The sequence below is a fragment of the Miscanthus floridulus genome, chromosome 11 (assembly GCF_019320115.1).
Source record: "Miscanthus floridulus cultivar M001 chromosome 11, ASM1932011v1, whole genome shotgun sequence".
Classification (NCBI taxonomy): domain Eukaryota; kingdom Viridiplantae; phylum Streptophyta; class Magnoliopsida; order Poales; family Poaceae; genus Miscanthus; species Miscanthus floridulus.
The window spans coordinates 87,397,286-87,412,140 of record NC_089590.1 but is presented as its reverse complement, the minus strand read 5'-3'; the positions used below and the strand labels follow the sequence as shown (position 1 = coordinate 87,412,140).

General features: G+C 44.4%; 1 protein-coding gene and 1 pseudogene across 12 annotated transcripts; both read right to left on the bottom strand.

The window, feature by feature from the left end:
• Window positions 1-170: 170 nt before the first annotated feature.
• On the bottom strand, window positions 171-2,457 carry LOC136492368 (BTB/POZ and MATH domain-containing protein 2-like; annotated as a pseudogene).
• Window positions 2,458-3,140: 683 nt separating this feature from the next.
• Window positions 3,141-11,591, bottom strand: LOC136491487 (disease resistance protein RGA2-like). Of its 12 annotated transcripts, none has more exons than XR_010768056.1 (5): window positions 11,378-11,591; window positions 10,782-11,310; window positions 10,119-10,671; window positions 5,511-9,627; window positions 3,141-3,309 (listed from the first exon to the last, which is right to left on the bottom strand). XR_010768056.1 is itself a non-coding variant. In XM_066487808.1 (5 exons), the coding sequence occupies exons 4-5, from the start codon at window positions 9,160-9,162 to the stop codon at window positions 5,728-5,730; spliced, it is 1,470 nt and encodes a 489-aa protein (XP_066343905.1). In that variant the 5' UTR covers window positions 9,163-9,627; window positions 10,119-10,671; window positions 10,782-11,310; window positions 11,378-11,591; the 3' UTR covers window positions 4,588-5,727. The 12 variants fall into 12 exon arrangements, 8 of the variants coding, with proteins under 8 accessions (XP_066343905.1, XP_066343901.1, XP_066343902.1 ...); XR_010768054.1 differs by lacking the exon at window positions 3,141-3,309 and adding an exon at window positions 4,588-5,430; XR_010768055.1 differs by lacking the exon at window positions 3,141-3,309 and adding an exon at window positions 4,588-5,018.
• Between the last annotated feature and the right edge of the window lie 3,264 nt (window positions 11,592-14,855).

Below are 14,855 nucleotides of genomic sequence, written 5' to 3'. Positions count from 1 at the left end.
CTGATAACTTGTTTAAACTCCGCCGTTATGAACAATACATACCACACTCTGATAATGTAAGCAAAGTGATGTATGAAATGACTAATATGTTGTAAGCTTTATTCTCCTATTTATAATCCTGCTGAAAACTGTGGATTTTTGGGTTCTCTCATGTGGTGTGCCCAACGGAACTACCCGAGGTAGCCCACTTTCGGGGTGCTTAGTGTCCAATGGAAGACGAGCACCCCGTAAGTGCGATATTTTGGGAGGTTCTGCCACACATACGTCTGAAGAAAGATAAAACACTTGAAACATGTGTCGGAAACACTTGCAAAAACACCTGAGAAGCACTTGAAACCAATGTAAACATACGCAACATTTAGATAAAACACTTGCAACATATGTGTGAAACATATACAACATCCAGATAAACACACTTGCAACATATATCTAAAAACAGATAAAGCATTGGGAAAAGAAGCTTGTAAAATACGTGTACAACCATTGCAACATATGCAATATCCCGATCTACTTTTACAATATCCATATAAAATACTTGCAACATATCTGAAACGTCTAAAAAACTGAAACGAGATGCTTGAATCCCGATCTACACGTTTATGCTTCTGCGATCTTGTCTCTACCACAATCAAAGGGCAGCTCGCAACGAGATGCTTGAATCCATATGTTTTCATGATAACACCAAGCACATCTTGTGAGGAAACAAATTTGAGGCAGGCGGCTTTGAGACGGGCAGAGCGGTGCTGCTCTGCTAAAGCAAGAGTGGTGGCGACTGTCTGCGATCAATGGCGTGCATAAGTTGACCTCTCACATTAGCCTCAGCCTCTCCAGCCCATATCGGTCGGCGGCGACCAGCAAGTGTTGCTGCATGGACACAATTTTGTGGTCATCCCGTAGTGGTGTTTATCTGAATGTGTATATGAAGTGAAGAAGCTCCTTGAAGATGGAGGGCTCCATGTCATCAACTTTGATGGGCTCGGCCTTCTCCTTGATCGGACCAAAGAGTTTCTGCAAACACCGATGACCGAGAAGCCAGAACACATCTGTGGGCATGGAACAGCTGGCCGTCCACGTCGAACGTCACGTCCTTGCCGTTCCCAGCCTTCAAACATGTGCTCAAAGTGGTGATGCATGTTTGACTCTGGAACTTCTTCCACGACGACGGGTACGTCCTCGGATTGAGATTCGCCAATGACAGTCAGCACACACCTGATGGTGAAGCAGTCGTCGTTGAGGCGCAGATGCTCTTTTCAGCTTGGATTTGTCTATGAACTTTCTATAACCCCAGCAACGATCTGGTGACTTGAAGGTATGCGATCCATCTTCGTCATCGTCGCTATCGTCGCTGCTGATTTGTTTTTTTTAATGTAATGGCAGGAGCTCTGCCTTAGTTTTTAAGGAAAACCAGGCCTTAAAAAACTTACAGACCCACTGATCCCTTCAAGAACACAAAAACTCTGACAACTACTTCACGGCAACCCTTTTACACACAAGGCAACACAGAAAACAACCATGCCCACCGCATGTTCTCATTGCCGAGCTTAACACAAACAGGAGAAGAGCAGCTCCGAGTTCTCACAGTCATCCAGTATCCCCTCTATAACAACTTGGCCTAGCATGGCGTGAACGAGTCCTCGAGCAGGGCAGATGGTGCAAGGAAGCATCACGTCACGATCTGGTCCAACATGGCCGGTCCATCGAGGCCACTAAGATCCTCCAGCGACTTGATGACAAGGTTGGACATCGGGTCTTTGAAGAGGTTGACGTAGCGTAGCAAAGGTCATCTCCCTAGTTTCACCTTCTTCCTGTACGCCCAGCCTCTTCATGAGCACTTGCCTTGCTTTGCTCTTTGCATCACCACGCGGCCAAGCAATGGCCGCTAGACGTGCGCTGCACCGGGACAGCTTGCCCGACCTCTTCTTCTCCCTTCGTGGCTTCACTGGCCCATGTTGCTGTGGAGGGAGCAGGGGTTGCTGGACAGGTTTGGTTATTGACTGGATGAAGTTTGTGAGCGCTACCTCACGACCACCATCCTCTAGTGAAGGTGGCAAAGTGTGTCCCTGTCCTCCAATGTCACGGGGGCGCTCGGACCCGCAGCGCGAACGCCTGGTGTACACACAGCCCTGTTGAAAACGACACCTTCTCCACATGATACTTTGCCATCTTTCTCCGGTAATTCTAGAGTGAAGTTGGTCCTAGCATCCTCTGCGCCGTCGGCGAAATACAGCAAGACCGACACATACGCCGCCTTGTTCTTCTTCTTCTCCTTCCACCCGCCGGGGTAGATCGATTCCAGCCACGGCCGCCGGCGCAAAAGGTCCTGGAGCTCACGAACCTGCCGCCCATGCCTTGGAGCAGCGAGAAGCTCGTCACCTCGAAACAGTGGACGGCTTGGACGCTCGTCGTCACGCACCTCGACCTCGACGATGTCGTCTCGACGAGTCGGCGCTTGCCCATTGTGGGTCCATCGATGGTCGATCGATTCGGTGCCGCCCTTACTCGATCGTCAGACGATCGATGATGGCGATGATCACATCAGATCGACGCAGACTGCGCGTGTTGTGCTTTTCTCCCTTCTTCTGCAAACATATCCGTGCTTTGCTACGGGTGAGTAATAAGTTTTAAACTTCATTTTTTTTTATCTCCCTCCTACGTTGTTTTCAATTGAGAATTTGAAATTTGAGCTTGATTGGAAACTATTTTTTTGATTTAATATGTCGCGGCATCAACGTAGATATCGTCCAACAATAAATATGCGATAGAATATGTTGGAAATTAATAATTAATTCATCAAAATATTGTTTGAACTATATATGAATATGCATTATGATATACTTTTCATTTTCTCATACATATTTTATAAAATGCCACTACTAGACATTCACTATCAGCTGCTTGACATTCACTGTCAGCTGCTTACGAACCGACGGTGATAACTCTGCCGGTTAAGTCAAGAATCGACAGTGTATTGCGTCGTTACTGATGTTTCATGAGACGTTTTTTTAATCGAAGTGTCACGAAGATAAGGTCAACGTGAGTGAGTGGTCCAAAAGAAAGCGAGTGTTCATACGGTACTTAACTGTGAAATTATTATAATATAAGAACCAATGTTTATTCTAGATAGGGTTATTCAAATTTGTTTGTGCTAGACCTCTCGACCCACCAGCTAGTGTAGTTTCCGCCTTTCTCTGATGATATTTTCTCTATGTTGTTTATTTTTTTCATCCCTTGCTGCATGTCGTGCTTTTCCCTTTTCATTTTACGTTGGTTCATCAACTTGCGCATGTGAATTTGATGTATTATGGACACCTGTTTGAAAATCAGTTGACAAAGATTAGTCCATGCGGTTGCTATGGGTACACAAAATTTGAACAAAAATAACATAGAACTGAACACATGATATATGTATTAATTATGGTGGATATAATATCAGGAAAAAAAACTTCACATGAAACTTAGGGTCTCGTTGAAAATCACAAGCAGTCTATGATTAAACATGAAAGGATTATAAACGCGACGGAAAGAGTGACTATGCTATTAGAAAACTCATGCTAACTTAAGTCCATGGAAACAAAATGATACGGTCTGTGTGCCTACTGATTATCCAGTTTAAGTGAACGCATTCGGTGGCATCACGAGGCTGGCATTGTTTCCAAATGCTACTGGAGTGCTGGCGTCCAAGGAAGAGATGCCTGCCAGTTAGTGTGGTGTGACTGCAGACCAAGGTGGATTTTGAGCCGTCAAACTTGCCTTGCTGCATTCAGCGTGGTGATTCTGCACTTCTACAGTCACACCACACTAACTGGCAGGCATCTCTTCCTTGGAATCACAATACCTCTTATATATAACCATAAGACTGCAGGAATGTGAGAAGCTAACTGAAATATGTCAGTATACATACATCATAAAGTCTAAGGAGGATATAATCAGGTCGTACCTCTAATTTCTCCCACTGTACAGGTCAGAACAGAACACAATTCCGCTAATGAGTTTTCAGGTTCTAGCAATTGAATTACCATACTAAACAATTAAGAGGTCACATGTCAGACTCTTTGTAGGTTAGCATTTTGATATTTTGTAAACACATTGTCCATTTATGATCAAGTTACAGTAGTGGTCCAAGATGGAGTGACTGTGGTTGTGCAACAGCTAAAGATTGCTTTAAAAGTTGATTCACTATTGCATCAAAGTGATACTTCTGAAATTAGAGGTTCACTTAGCTGCTCTACTACTACGGTAACAGGCTTACACAAGTATACAGGGTGGCTATTGATGACCTGCTGTGAAACGAAAAAAGCTGATGCCAGATCCATACAGCTACATGTTCTAATGATCAATCAAAGGAGTCAACATCCAAACAAGAACTAAACTATTCAGAACCTATACTTATCGACAATGTAATAAACTAAAAGTCACAAGCACTTGCACGCGGATTATTGTCATTTATGCAAATCACAATGTTCAGAACCTACGCCAACTGCTTGCTGCTGCAACCGAACATAGCGGTCCAACCAAGTAAATTAAAATGAGCTGCTATAAGATCAACAATTTTCAACACACGTGCAGGAATTGTTTAAAGCTCAGTGATGTTCAAATTACCTTGCCATAATTAGCTTAACTAATGGATTAGAACTGTGTTGTTGCTATCACTGAACAATAACTGGTGTTGCTGATCTGAAAATGAAAGTGGCTACTAACTGAATAAGAAAGCACATGACCAGACAAGAAATTCAGAACAGCGTGGTCTGCAGCTGCTAACAGCGAGAGACAGATAGCAGATCGATGGGAGTTGGGAGGAATGAAAAACAAACAAGCTAAGATCAAAGTGCGAGATCTTATGTGGGTAGCGACGACATGGAGGAGCCCCCTTGCAAATCCTGGCTTAGTACATAATCTCCCCTGAACGAATTAGTAAACCTACATTATTCCAATTCATAACCCACTATAGTGATCTTGCTGGCCTTAACTGTGCTGTCATGTTAGTTAGGGCTTGGCATTGAAGTTCATGGACAAATCATCTGAAATAATAATAGTACCTGACATCAGTTTATACAATAACATAGATCTGTAATATGCCCAGCTACAATTTACAAATCAGCTGTTAGGAAAGGAACATTAATTCTTCTGTGAATGGCATGGTTGGACATGTAAACTTGTACATTTAATAATTTATACAGTAACATAAATCTGTCATATGCCCACCCAACTTTTATCTGTCCCATAATGTTGCATTCAGAATAAGCCAATTAATATGATATGAACACCGAAGATATTACAAGCAGCATAGTTAAAGGAAGTTATGCTCCTCATGATCAAGGAAATAGCCCACCAGAGTCAACAATAAACAAAGATATAATCCCATACAAAAAAGAAAAAAACTGTACTCAGGTTATGATTCTAAACTCTTATTCCACCTGCTGCGGAAAAGAACTGCATTACACACAAAAATACAGCTTAGATCGCAGTTACATTGGATTTACTCATAAACTATGATTCCGAAATCCGAATACCTGATACTGCAGTGGTGCTCCTCACTGTTCGAATGAAAAATCCCCTGTGTTGGTGCCCCAAACATGTGAGGATAGCGAGAGAGAGTGAAGGGCCGATGCGGCCTCGTCGTTGAGTGGCCACACCGAGCCTTGAGAAGCGCAGGCATGATGGCTACGACGCACCGAGCCTTGAGAAGCGCAGCCTTGACCCACATATGATGGCCACGAACCACCACGATTATCCCACATGACTGCCTATTGGCAGGTTAGTTGCAACTTGAGATCCACCGTACCCTTCGAGCTGACAAACCAAAAGAGCCAGCAATCATTACTGTATTCTAGAAAACACCAGTCAGCAGGAGAATTGGAAACACACGAGAGGAGCATCAGAACTGATCTGTCATTTGGAGCACCCTTAATTTGCCGTAATGGCCTAATGGGCACTGGGCAGACCACGAACAGTGAACCCATACAGGCCATACTGGCCAGTATAAAGAAATTTGAGCAGTTCCTTCCCCTCTTTGGTCCGCAGTTCCTTCTTCTCGAACGGCAGCTGTACCTCGGTAAGCTTTGGGCAGTCAGATAGCTGGATGTGCTGTATGGATGCAAGGCCCTGCAATCCTCCGATGGATGACAACTCTCGGCAGTAACGTATAACCAGGCATTTCAGCATGTTTGAGCCTATCGAGTTCAACGGGATGCACTTGATGCTGTTACAGTAACCCAACTGCAGGAGGGTGAGAGAGGTGAGGTTCTCTAGGCAGGCTGGAAATGACCTCTCCAGCTCATTGCATTCCACGATACAGAGTCGTCGGAGTGAGGGGGGCAAAACCATCTCCCGTGGGCACTCCAGCTTGTCACAATGGCACATTTTCAGGTCCTGTAGGCAAACAAATTCAGCAAAACGATGGACCGGTATTGATGTTAGATTCCCACACCACTCAAGCACTATCGACTTGATGGATGGCAGTTTCTCTGGGGTCAAGAACTGCTCGAGATTTGTCAGCTTCAAGCATACGTAAAGACGTAAAGCAGTGAGGCTCGTAAAGGCAAAGGGCACAATGCCATTACTCCGACTGATTATGCTTCTTGCGTGCTGTGTTCCATCATCACCCATTAAACCAGCTTGTCTTCCCTCAGCAAAGCAGGGGATTGATAAACTTTGCAAGGAAGCACAGTTGGAGATCTCCAGGCTTCTTAAAGCTGGTAGATCATCTGGTTTAAACCAGCTTGGAAACCTATCACCGCTAAATCCATGGACTTTAAGGCATTCAATTCTTGAATGAGGACACAAGCATTCAAGCACTTCATTCTCGTTGGGCATCAACCTAAATGCATGACTCTGTCGCCACTGTAGAACAAGTTCCTTGAGATATTGCTTGTCAACAAGTCTAGCCTCAGCAGCGTTTTTATTGCTCCCAGCATAAGCAAGAGCTCTGATAGCGAGCCTTCCACTGAGCTGATTCATGAACTTTAGCTCACCAATTCCATGCCCATTCTCTTTTGCAACTCTAAAATCACTCAAGTGTCGTAGGCAAGACAGATTTCCAAGCCCACTTACCTTTGATAAGGCCTGAGAGGCTTCCCCTGGCAGTGCTAGCTGACGCAAGTTGACTAACTTTGTTACATCCTGATGAATTCCTTTTAGACTTGAACGACTTGCATCAAGAACTTGTAGGCTATAAAGGCTCCAGAGTTTCTCCGGTAATTCTTGTACACTGCTATGAGATATATCAAGATAACGGAGACTATTCAACTCACATATGCTTTCGGGTAGTTCTACCAGCTTGCAACCTTTTAGGCTCAAATATAGAATATTGGAAAGCTGATTGAACCAGGTAATTTTAAAATCGAGTCTGATTCCAAACCTAAGCGAATGCAACTTATCCAAATGCTGAATGTATCCCATTCTGGTCAAGGATTCACCATCCACCTCGACTGACATGTGACGGACTGTGTTTTGCATTCTGCTCTTGTTCTGGTTTCTTAAATCTTGCATCACCAAGCATTCATCTGCAGAAAAGGATAGTGCCATATCATGGATCAGATCGTGCATTACGTATCTTGTTTTATCGGGAAACTTTGGATCAGTTTGGAAAAGAAATCTGTTCCTCAATACATCCAAGTAACTAAACCCAACATCTTCAGGACGCATGCTTTCCCTTAGCGCCACAAAGCCCTCTGCCACCCAAATGTCAACAATCTCATCTCTTTCGAAGCTATAATCCTTCGGATACATGGAGCAAAATATAAAACATCTCTTTACCTCTTCTGGGAGATACAAATAGCTCAGTTGAAGGGCTGGTAATATCTCATTCTCTTCATGCGGCAGCTCCCACAGTTCACTCTTTTGGATAGTCCTCCAGTGTTCTTCTGTCAGCCTCATATTCAACAAGCGCCCGAGTGTTTTTGCAGCCAAAGGAGACCCACACAACCTAGAGGAAATGCTCTGACCAATATCTTGCAAGTGAGGATATGACTTTGGGTCATTTCTACCGAATGCACATTTTTTGAAGAAGTCCCAAAATACATCAGAGGGCAATCCTTCGAGTTGGAAAGGCTCACAGTTGCTTGTGGTGACACAAGTAGCAACCACTGGACTTCTTGTAGTAACTAAGATCATGCTGCCTTCAGGTCCATGCTTTAGTGGTGCATAAAATGCCTCCCAGTCTTTATTAGCATTCGGCCAAATGTCATCTAACACCAAAAGGAATTTCGGGCACAACTTCAGCCGCTCAATCAATTTGACATGAAGACCATCTAGACTGCATGATGGGTTGAATTCCTCTCCAGGGATGGATTCAATGATCTCCTTTGTTATTCTTCTCTTGTCAAAGAAATCTGAGACACAGACCCATATCATCAGACCAAAGTGTTTTTTCACTCTTGAATCATTGTAGATGTACTGAGCCAAGGTAGTCTTCCCCACCCCACCAATGCCAACAATCGGGATGACAGAAACATTGCTTTTGCTAATATCAGCCCGTCCAGCCCTGCCACTGTTTCCTTTTAGTTGTTTGTTGGCTCTGGATGTAGATGCGACACCGCTGCTAGTTGCTGCTCTCTTCCCATTAGAACCTGCAGATCTCCTACTACCCCCGGTGAGTGGCACTCCCAGTAGTTTGATCACCTGATCCCGTTGGGCCTCACGCCCAATCATCACACCAAGCATCTCGATCAATGCATTTCGTTCACCATCTCGACCAACAACTTCCGGAGCGCTGATGACTGAACTTGTCTCCGGCATGATCTGCGATGGCTCAACGCTCATAAGACCCATAAGATTGAGCATCCCCTCGATCTCAGCAACAACCTTGTCGAGATTCTCTTGGGTCTCCTTTATCCTTCCTTTGCTACCACAGACATAAGATTTTGCAAGGTTCAGAGTGCAAGATAAGAGTTGACCTGCCCTGCTCCGATCAGCGTCCTCTATCCTTTGCCGCAGCACTTGATCATCCAGCTGGCGGAGAAGGTCCTCTGCATCGTAGGTGGTGTCCTTCAGATGCGAGAGAAGCTTCGCCAGCTGCTTGTCCTTGAACATGCCCCACTCGCTGCGACAGATGAGCATGCGAGCCTTGGGCAAGGTGGCTCGGAGGCGGTGCAGGTCGTTGCTCAGCTGGATCCCTTCGAAGAAGTTGGTTCCGGCTGAGAGAATCCACTGCAGTGCCTCCATGGCCGTCGCCTCCTCACGGACTGGCGGACAGCAGCACTCAGTGGAGGCCGGCAGCAGCCGGCAACGAACGGATCTGAAGAGAGGCGGCTCGATCCGTCGACCGGGTACGGACGCCGTCGGCCAGCCACGACCCAAGAAGGCGGCGGGCGGGCGACAGGAGCTGCACGCCAAGACGCCGCCGGCTCAGGATGGAGTGGTCGCGGCCTCGCGGGAGAGAAGAGAAGGTCAACGGCGTGTGCTCTTTATTCGCTCTGCAACAAGCTAAGATCAAAGTGCGAGATCTTATGTGGGTAGCGACGACATGGAGGAGCCCCCTTGCAAATCCTGGCTTAGTACATAATCTCCCCTGAACGAATTAGTAAACCTACATTATTCCAATTCATAACCCACTATAGTGATCTTGCTGGCCTTAACTGTGCTGTCATGTTAGTTAGGGCTTGGCATTGAAGTTCATGGACAAATCATCTGAAATAATAATAGTACCTGACATCAGTTTATACAATAACATAGATCTGTAATATGCCCAGCTACAATTTACAAATCAGCTGTTAGGAAAGGAACATTAATTCTTCTGTGAATGGCATGGTTGGACATGTAAACTTGTACATTTAATAATTTATACAGTAACATAAATCTGTCATATGCCCACCCAACTTTTATCTGTCCCATAATGTTGCATTCAGAATAAGCCAATTAATATGATATGAACACCGAAGATATTACAAGCAGCATAGTTAAAGGAAGTTATGCTCCTCATGATCAAGGAAATAGCCCACCAGAGTCAACAATAAACAAAGATATAATCCCATACAAAAAAGAAAAAACTGTACTCAGGTTATGATTCTAAACTCTTATTCCACCTGCTGCGGAAAAGAACTGCATTACACACAAAAATACAGCTTAGATCGCAGTTACATTGGATTTACTCATAAACTATGATTCCGAAATCCGAATACCTGATACTGCAGTGGTGCTCCTCACTGTTCGAATGAAAAATCCCCTGTGTTGGTGCCCCAAACATGTGAGGATAGCGAGAGAGAGTGAAGGGCCGATGCGGCCTCGTCGTTGAGTGGCCACACAGCCATGTTGGAGCCACCCCCACGGACCCCAGTGCCACCGGTCAGGAGGAGAGGGGAGGGGAGGGTGCCGCACCTCCCTCGGTCTCTTTCATGCTGTCCAGCTCTTCAGTTATCTCAAAGAATACTACAGTGTTATTAGGTGAAATAACAACTGAAAGAAGTAAAGAACCTTTTCCTGTTTTTTTTTTCAAAGCAGTAATGGGTCTTTTCTCAAAGTCACTGGTTTTCTTTTCTCAAAGCACTCTATATCATGATGAAAGAACCAGGATTAATTAATTTCCAACCATACTATTGCATCATCACTTGCTATCTAAATTGTTGCTCTATATTACACTACCGCATCATGCCCATGAAAGAAAATAAATTACAAGGACTAAATATTCGGTTGTTCAGTAAACTCACATTAGGATCGTCTCCAAATCCTCATGTTCTGCATTGCAACAATGACAACAAAAAGATTGATTGCAAAAATTAGAGATATCGAGCCACTGAATTGAATGCTCAAATGAAATAATAAAGGCTTAATTGTGGATGTATTACTCTCAACATTATTGACAAATTGGACAATATACTGGAATATCAGACTCCTCGGCGGTCCAGGGCGTCTGGTTCAGTCTGGTCAGGCAGCCCAGCGCGACGAGCATGGAGAACGGGAGAAGTCAACAACCAGGTAAAATAGGAGCCCATCTTCAATAATTCCCGTGGGATTGATGTCGTGGAACCCATATCTTCTGCCCCTGTGGATGTCGCGTATTCGGTAGCCATACGTCTCTCCGTCGGGCACCATCGAGAAACCGCTCGACAGAGCTGTGCGCAAGCCAACACAGCACGCGGCTCTGGCGCGCGGGCACATGGGCATTGACGCAGATGCAGCACGTGCGCTGCCTGCGTCCGTCCGAGAGGTGCGGCGTGCTCTCACGACCCCCTGGTCCTGCTGGACCGCCATCGGTTCCGGCCGCAACGCCCCCGGGATCCCTCCATGGAGCCACCAAGGACCGCCGGGAAGGGACATCGGCTTCCTCGTCTGCACCCCAGCTTGACCTGCTGCTTCATAGAGGACGACGCGCATCTGCGAGAGAGGGAGAAACAATGAGGGTGAGCGAAAGGACAGGAACAAGGAGAGGGGAGGGGCTCACCACGGCCTGGCATTAGGTGCGGTGACCAACGGATCCCAGCCGTGTCACACGCAGATCCTGGTTGCTGGTTGCGAGGGCGAGGACGGCCGTGGCGTGGGGGCGGCCTCGAGGCGCCCCCGCGCGGTTGCGACGGCGAGGGCGGGGAGAACGGCGGCGCGGTAGGAGTGAGGGCGGGGGCCCTATTGGGGCCGAGTGGGCCGAAAGCAAGTCAGTGACCGAACAGTTGGATGAATGAATGGGCCAGACGGAAAAAGCCAGATAAAAAAAGAGACTGATTTATTAATAGGTATAGATATAGAAGAGCGGGTCGTGTGCTTCGTTTAATTTCGGCAGCCGTACGAATTATCAGATTCGATTCGAAGCTAGCAGCGGATAAACCGAAAAACTAATAAGCCCATGTTTAGTTCGCGAAAAGTTTTCCCAAAAAGTGCTACAGTATCCATCACATCGAATCTTGCGATACGTGCATGGAGCATTAAATATAGACGAAAAACAAAACTAATTACACAGTTTGGTTGGAAATTACGAGACGAACGTTTTGAGCCTAATTAGTCCATAATTGAATATTAATTATCAAATAAAAACGAAAGTGCTACAATAGCTAAATTTCTAACTTTTCACGAACTAAACAAGGGCTAAGAGAGGGAAACATTTTTCTGGGGGGGGGGGGGGTGGACGCGTGAGGTGTCGGTTCGGAATGCTGTAGGGGCGAGGGAGACAAGTTGGAGAAGACACGGACTCCAGCCAGAAAAATAAAAAAGATATATCTAGGTCGTCTCTTACCTACTAGTAACTCTTGCCTCTTCATCCAAACTATATATAATATATATACTCTTTGACCCTCTGACCTCTCTCCTTGTAATATAAGCTGTAATATAAGGGATTGAAACGATTTTATGGTAAACATGCATAAGTTTTTTAACAGATTGAACATCCTTGGGTATATCTTGTTTGGGAGATTAGATACTCAGATGGTAGACCAAGCAAGAACTTGCAAAGGCTCTTTTTGGTTGCGTGACATTCAGGAACTGCTACCTGCTTTCAAAGGCATGGTGATGGCCATGGTCAATAATGGGTCTTCCTGTTTCTTCTGGTTAGATTCTTGGAATGGTTTCTCCTTCAGCACTAATATGCCAGGGCTTTTCTCCTTTGTCAAAGACAAATGCATCACTGTTCAGCAGGTTTGCCAATCCACTTCCTTAAATGATCTTTTTCACTTACCCTTATATGAAGAAGCTTATCAGCAGTTCACTCAACTCTTGGCTACTGTGCAATCCTTGGACTTACAAGGTGGTTTTGATTCATGGTCATAAATTTGGGGTTCTAACATCTTTACTTCAATCAAGTCAAAAAAACATCTTTACTTCAAAAAAAGCATATGTGCACCTCACTGGTACAGGCAAGTTCATCCTACTTTCTCTTGGCTATAGAAATCCTATTGTCAGAACAAAAGAGAATTTTTCTTCTGATTGTTACTCAAGGACCGGCTTAGCACTAGAGAGCTCCTAAGAAGAACGAATGGTGTTGGAAGATTATAATGGTGTTCTTTGTCACCCAGCCTTGAAAGAATCCCTCATTCACGTGTTCCTAGCATGTCCTTTCTTAAGATCTTGTTGGGCAACTCTTGGATTGGTTATTCAACGACCAATATATCCTCTTGGAACTCTGGTTTTCTTTAAAAACCAGCAACTTCCTTTATTCATGGAGATTATTATAACAATGAGTTGGTCTATCTGGATTGTTAGAAATGATGCTATTTTTCAAGCAAGTGCAGCCCTCAATTCTTCACTGCAAGTCCATCTTCAAACGAGAGTTTGCCCAAGTTATTCTTAGAGCAAAAAATAGCTTAGCACCGTTGTTTACCCAATGGCCAGAAGGTTGTGTAGATTTTCAATTTTTTTTTTGTTTCTTTCTTTGTTTCTTGAGGAACTTTTGTAGGACAATGGTATCCCTTTTTATTTAAATTTTAATAAGAGCACAGTAGGGGACACCCCTCGTGTTTCCCTCTAAAAAGGAGGTTGACAAAAGACCACCTCGCCCCTTACTAATTAGGATAGAGGGAGTAGGTCAGTTGCTATTTTCCTTAATTAATATGGGCTATTTTGGATGACGCTAATATTTTCTAAAAAATAGAGGAGAGAGGGGCTTGAGGACGTAGAATACCTTGTATTTGAGGGGGGGGGGGGGGTATTTGAGACTGGTTCACGGACTTAGCTCCATAAACTCGATCGTGGAGCAGCTTCACAAAAAACTGAAGTTTGTGTAGCATCTCTTTAGGTGCTCTCATAACTCTACATTTTTCCTGCAGCAGAGTTACGTGGAGCTGAACCTATTTGATTGAGGGGATGTTTGGGACTGCTCCATAAACTCTGCTCCACGAACTCTACCGTGGAGCAGCTTCACAAAAAACTAGAGTTTGTGGAGTACCTCTCTAGGTGCTCTCACAACTTCACTCTTTTTCCTCGAACTGAGTGCGTGGAGCTGAAACCGTTTGGCTAAAAAACGTAGAGCGGAGCAGTCCTAAACGCCCTCTACTCAGTTCAAGGAAAAATGGTGGAGTTGTAAGAGCACCTAGAGAGGTACTCCACAAACTCTAGTTTTTTATGGAGCTGCTCTATAGTGGAGTTTGTGGAGCAGAGTTTGTGGATCAGTCCAAACACCCTCTAAAAAACGTGGAGTGAAACGGTTCCAAAACAATCCCTTGGTACAAAAATTGAACTCTAGATTCCTTATATTACATGATCGATGGAGTATCAATCGAAACCAATTCCAACTTCAGCTCCAACTTCAATTTTATTAATAACTACTTGTAAGACCTTTTCTCTCGGTACATACCTCTTATCCTATGTTTTTTATCAAATCAATCCATTGATACATATGGTACGATGATTTCTACTTCCTCCATTAATAATTTTTTGATTTTTTATATGCATTGATTTTACTATCTTTTTTTGGGAACAACATTGATTTTACTATCTAAGACACAAGTGTGTATCTAGATACATATAAAAATTTATGTATCTAAAATGCTAAAACATTTTATAATTTGGAACGGAGGGAGTACTATCTCTTATATGAATTACTGGTTGATTTTAGCATTGGAATTGTTTTTAGAGCATCTCCAACAATCATTTTAAAACCCTCATTCAAACAAAAATCGCTCATTCTCCAACAACTTATAAATAGAAAATGAGAATATTGGACCGTTAGGAACGGTAAAAAACCTGCTTGTGCGACAGCCCAAAGCTAGAGTGAGAAGGCCCATTAACGTCATCGTCTCTCCCCTAAAAAAAAAAGGAAAAAGTCTACTCCACCCCCAACTATGGGGTGGTCTACATAACCCCATCAACTATGAAACGGTCTGATTTACCCCCTGAACTTTCCAAAACTGTCTATTTTACCCCTATGCGGTTTTCAGCGGCGGTTTTGCTACAGTAACGGCGGGTTTGCTACAGTGCCGGGGGTTTTGCCTTTTTCT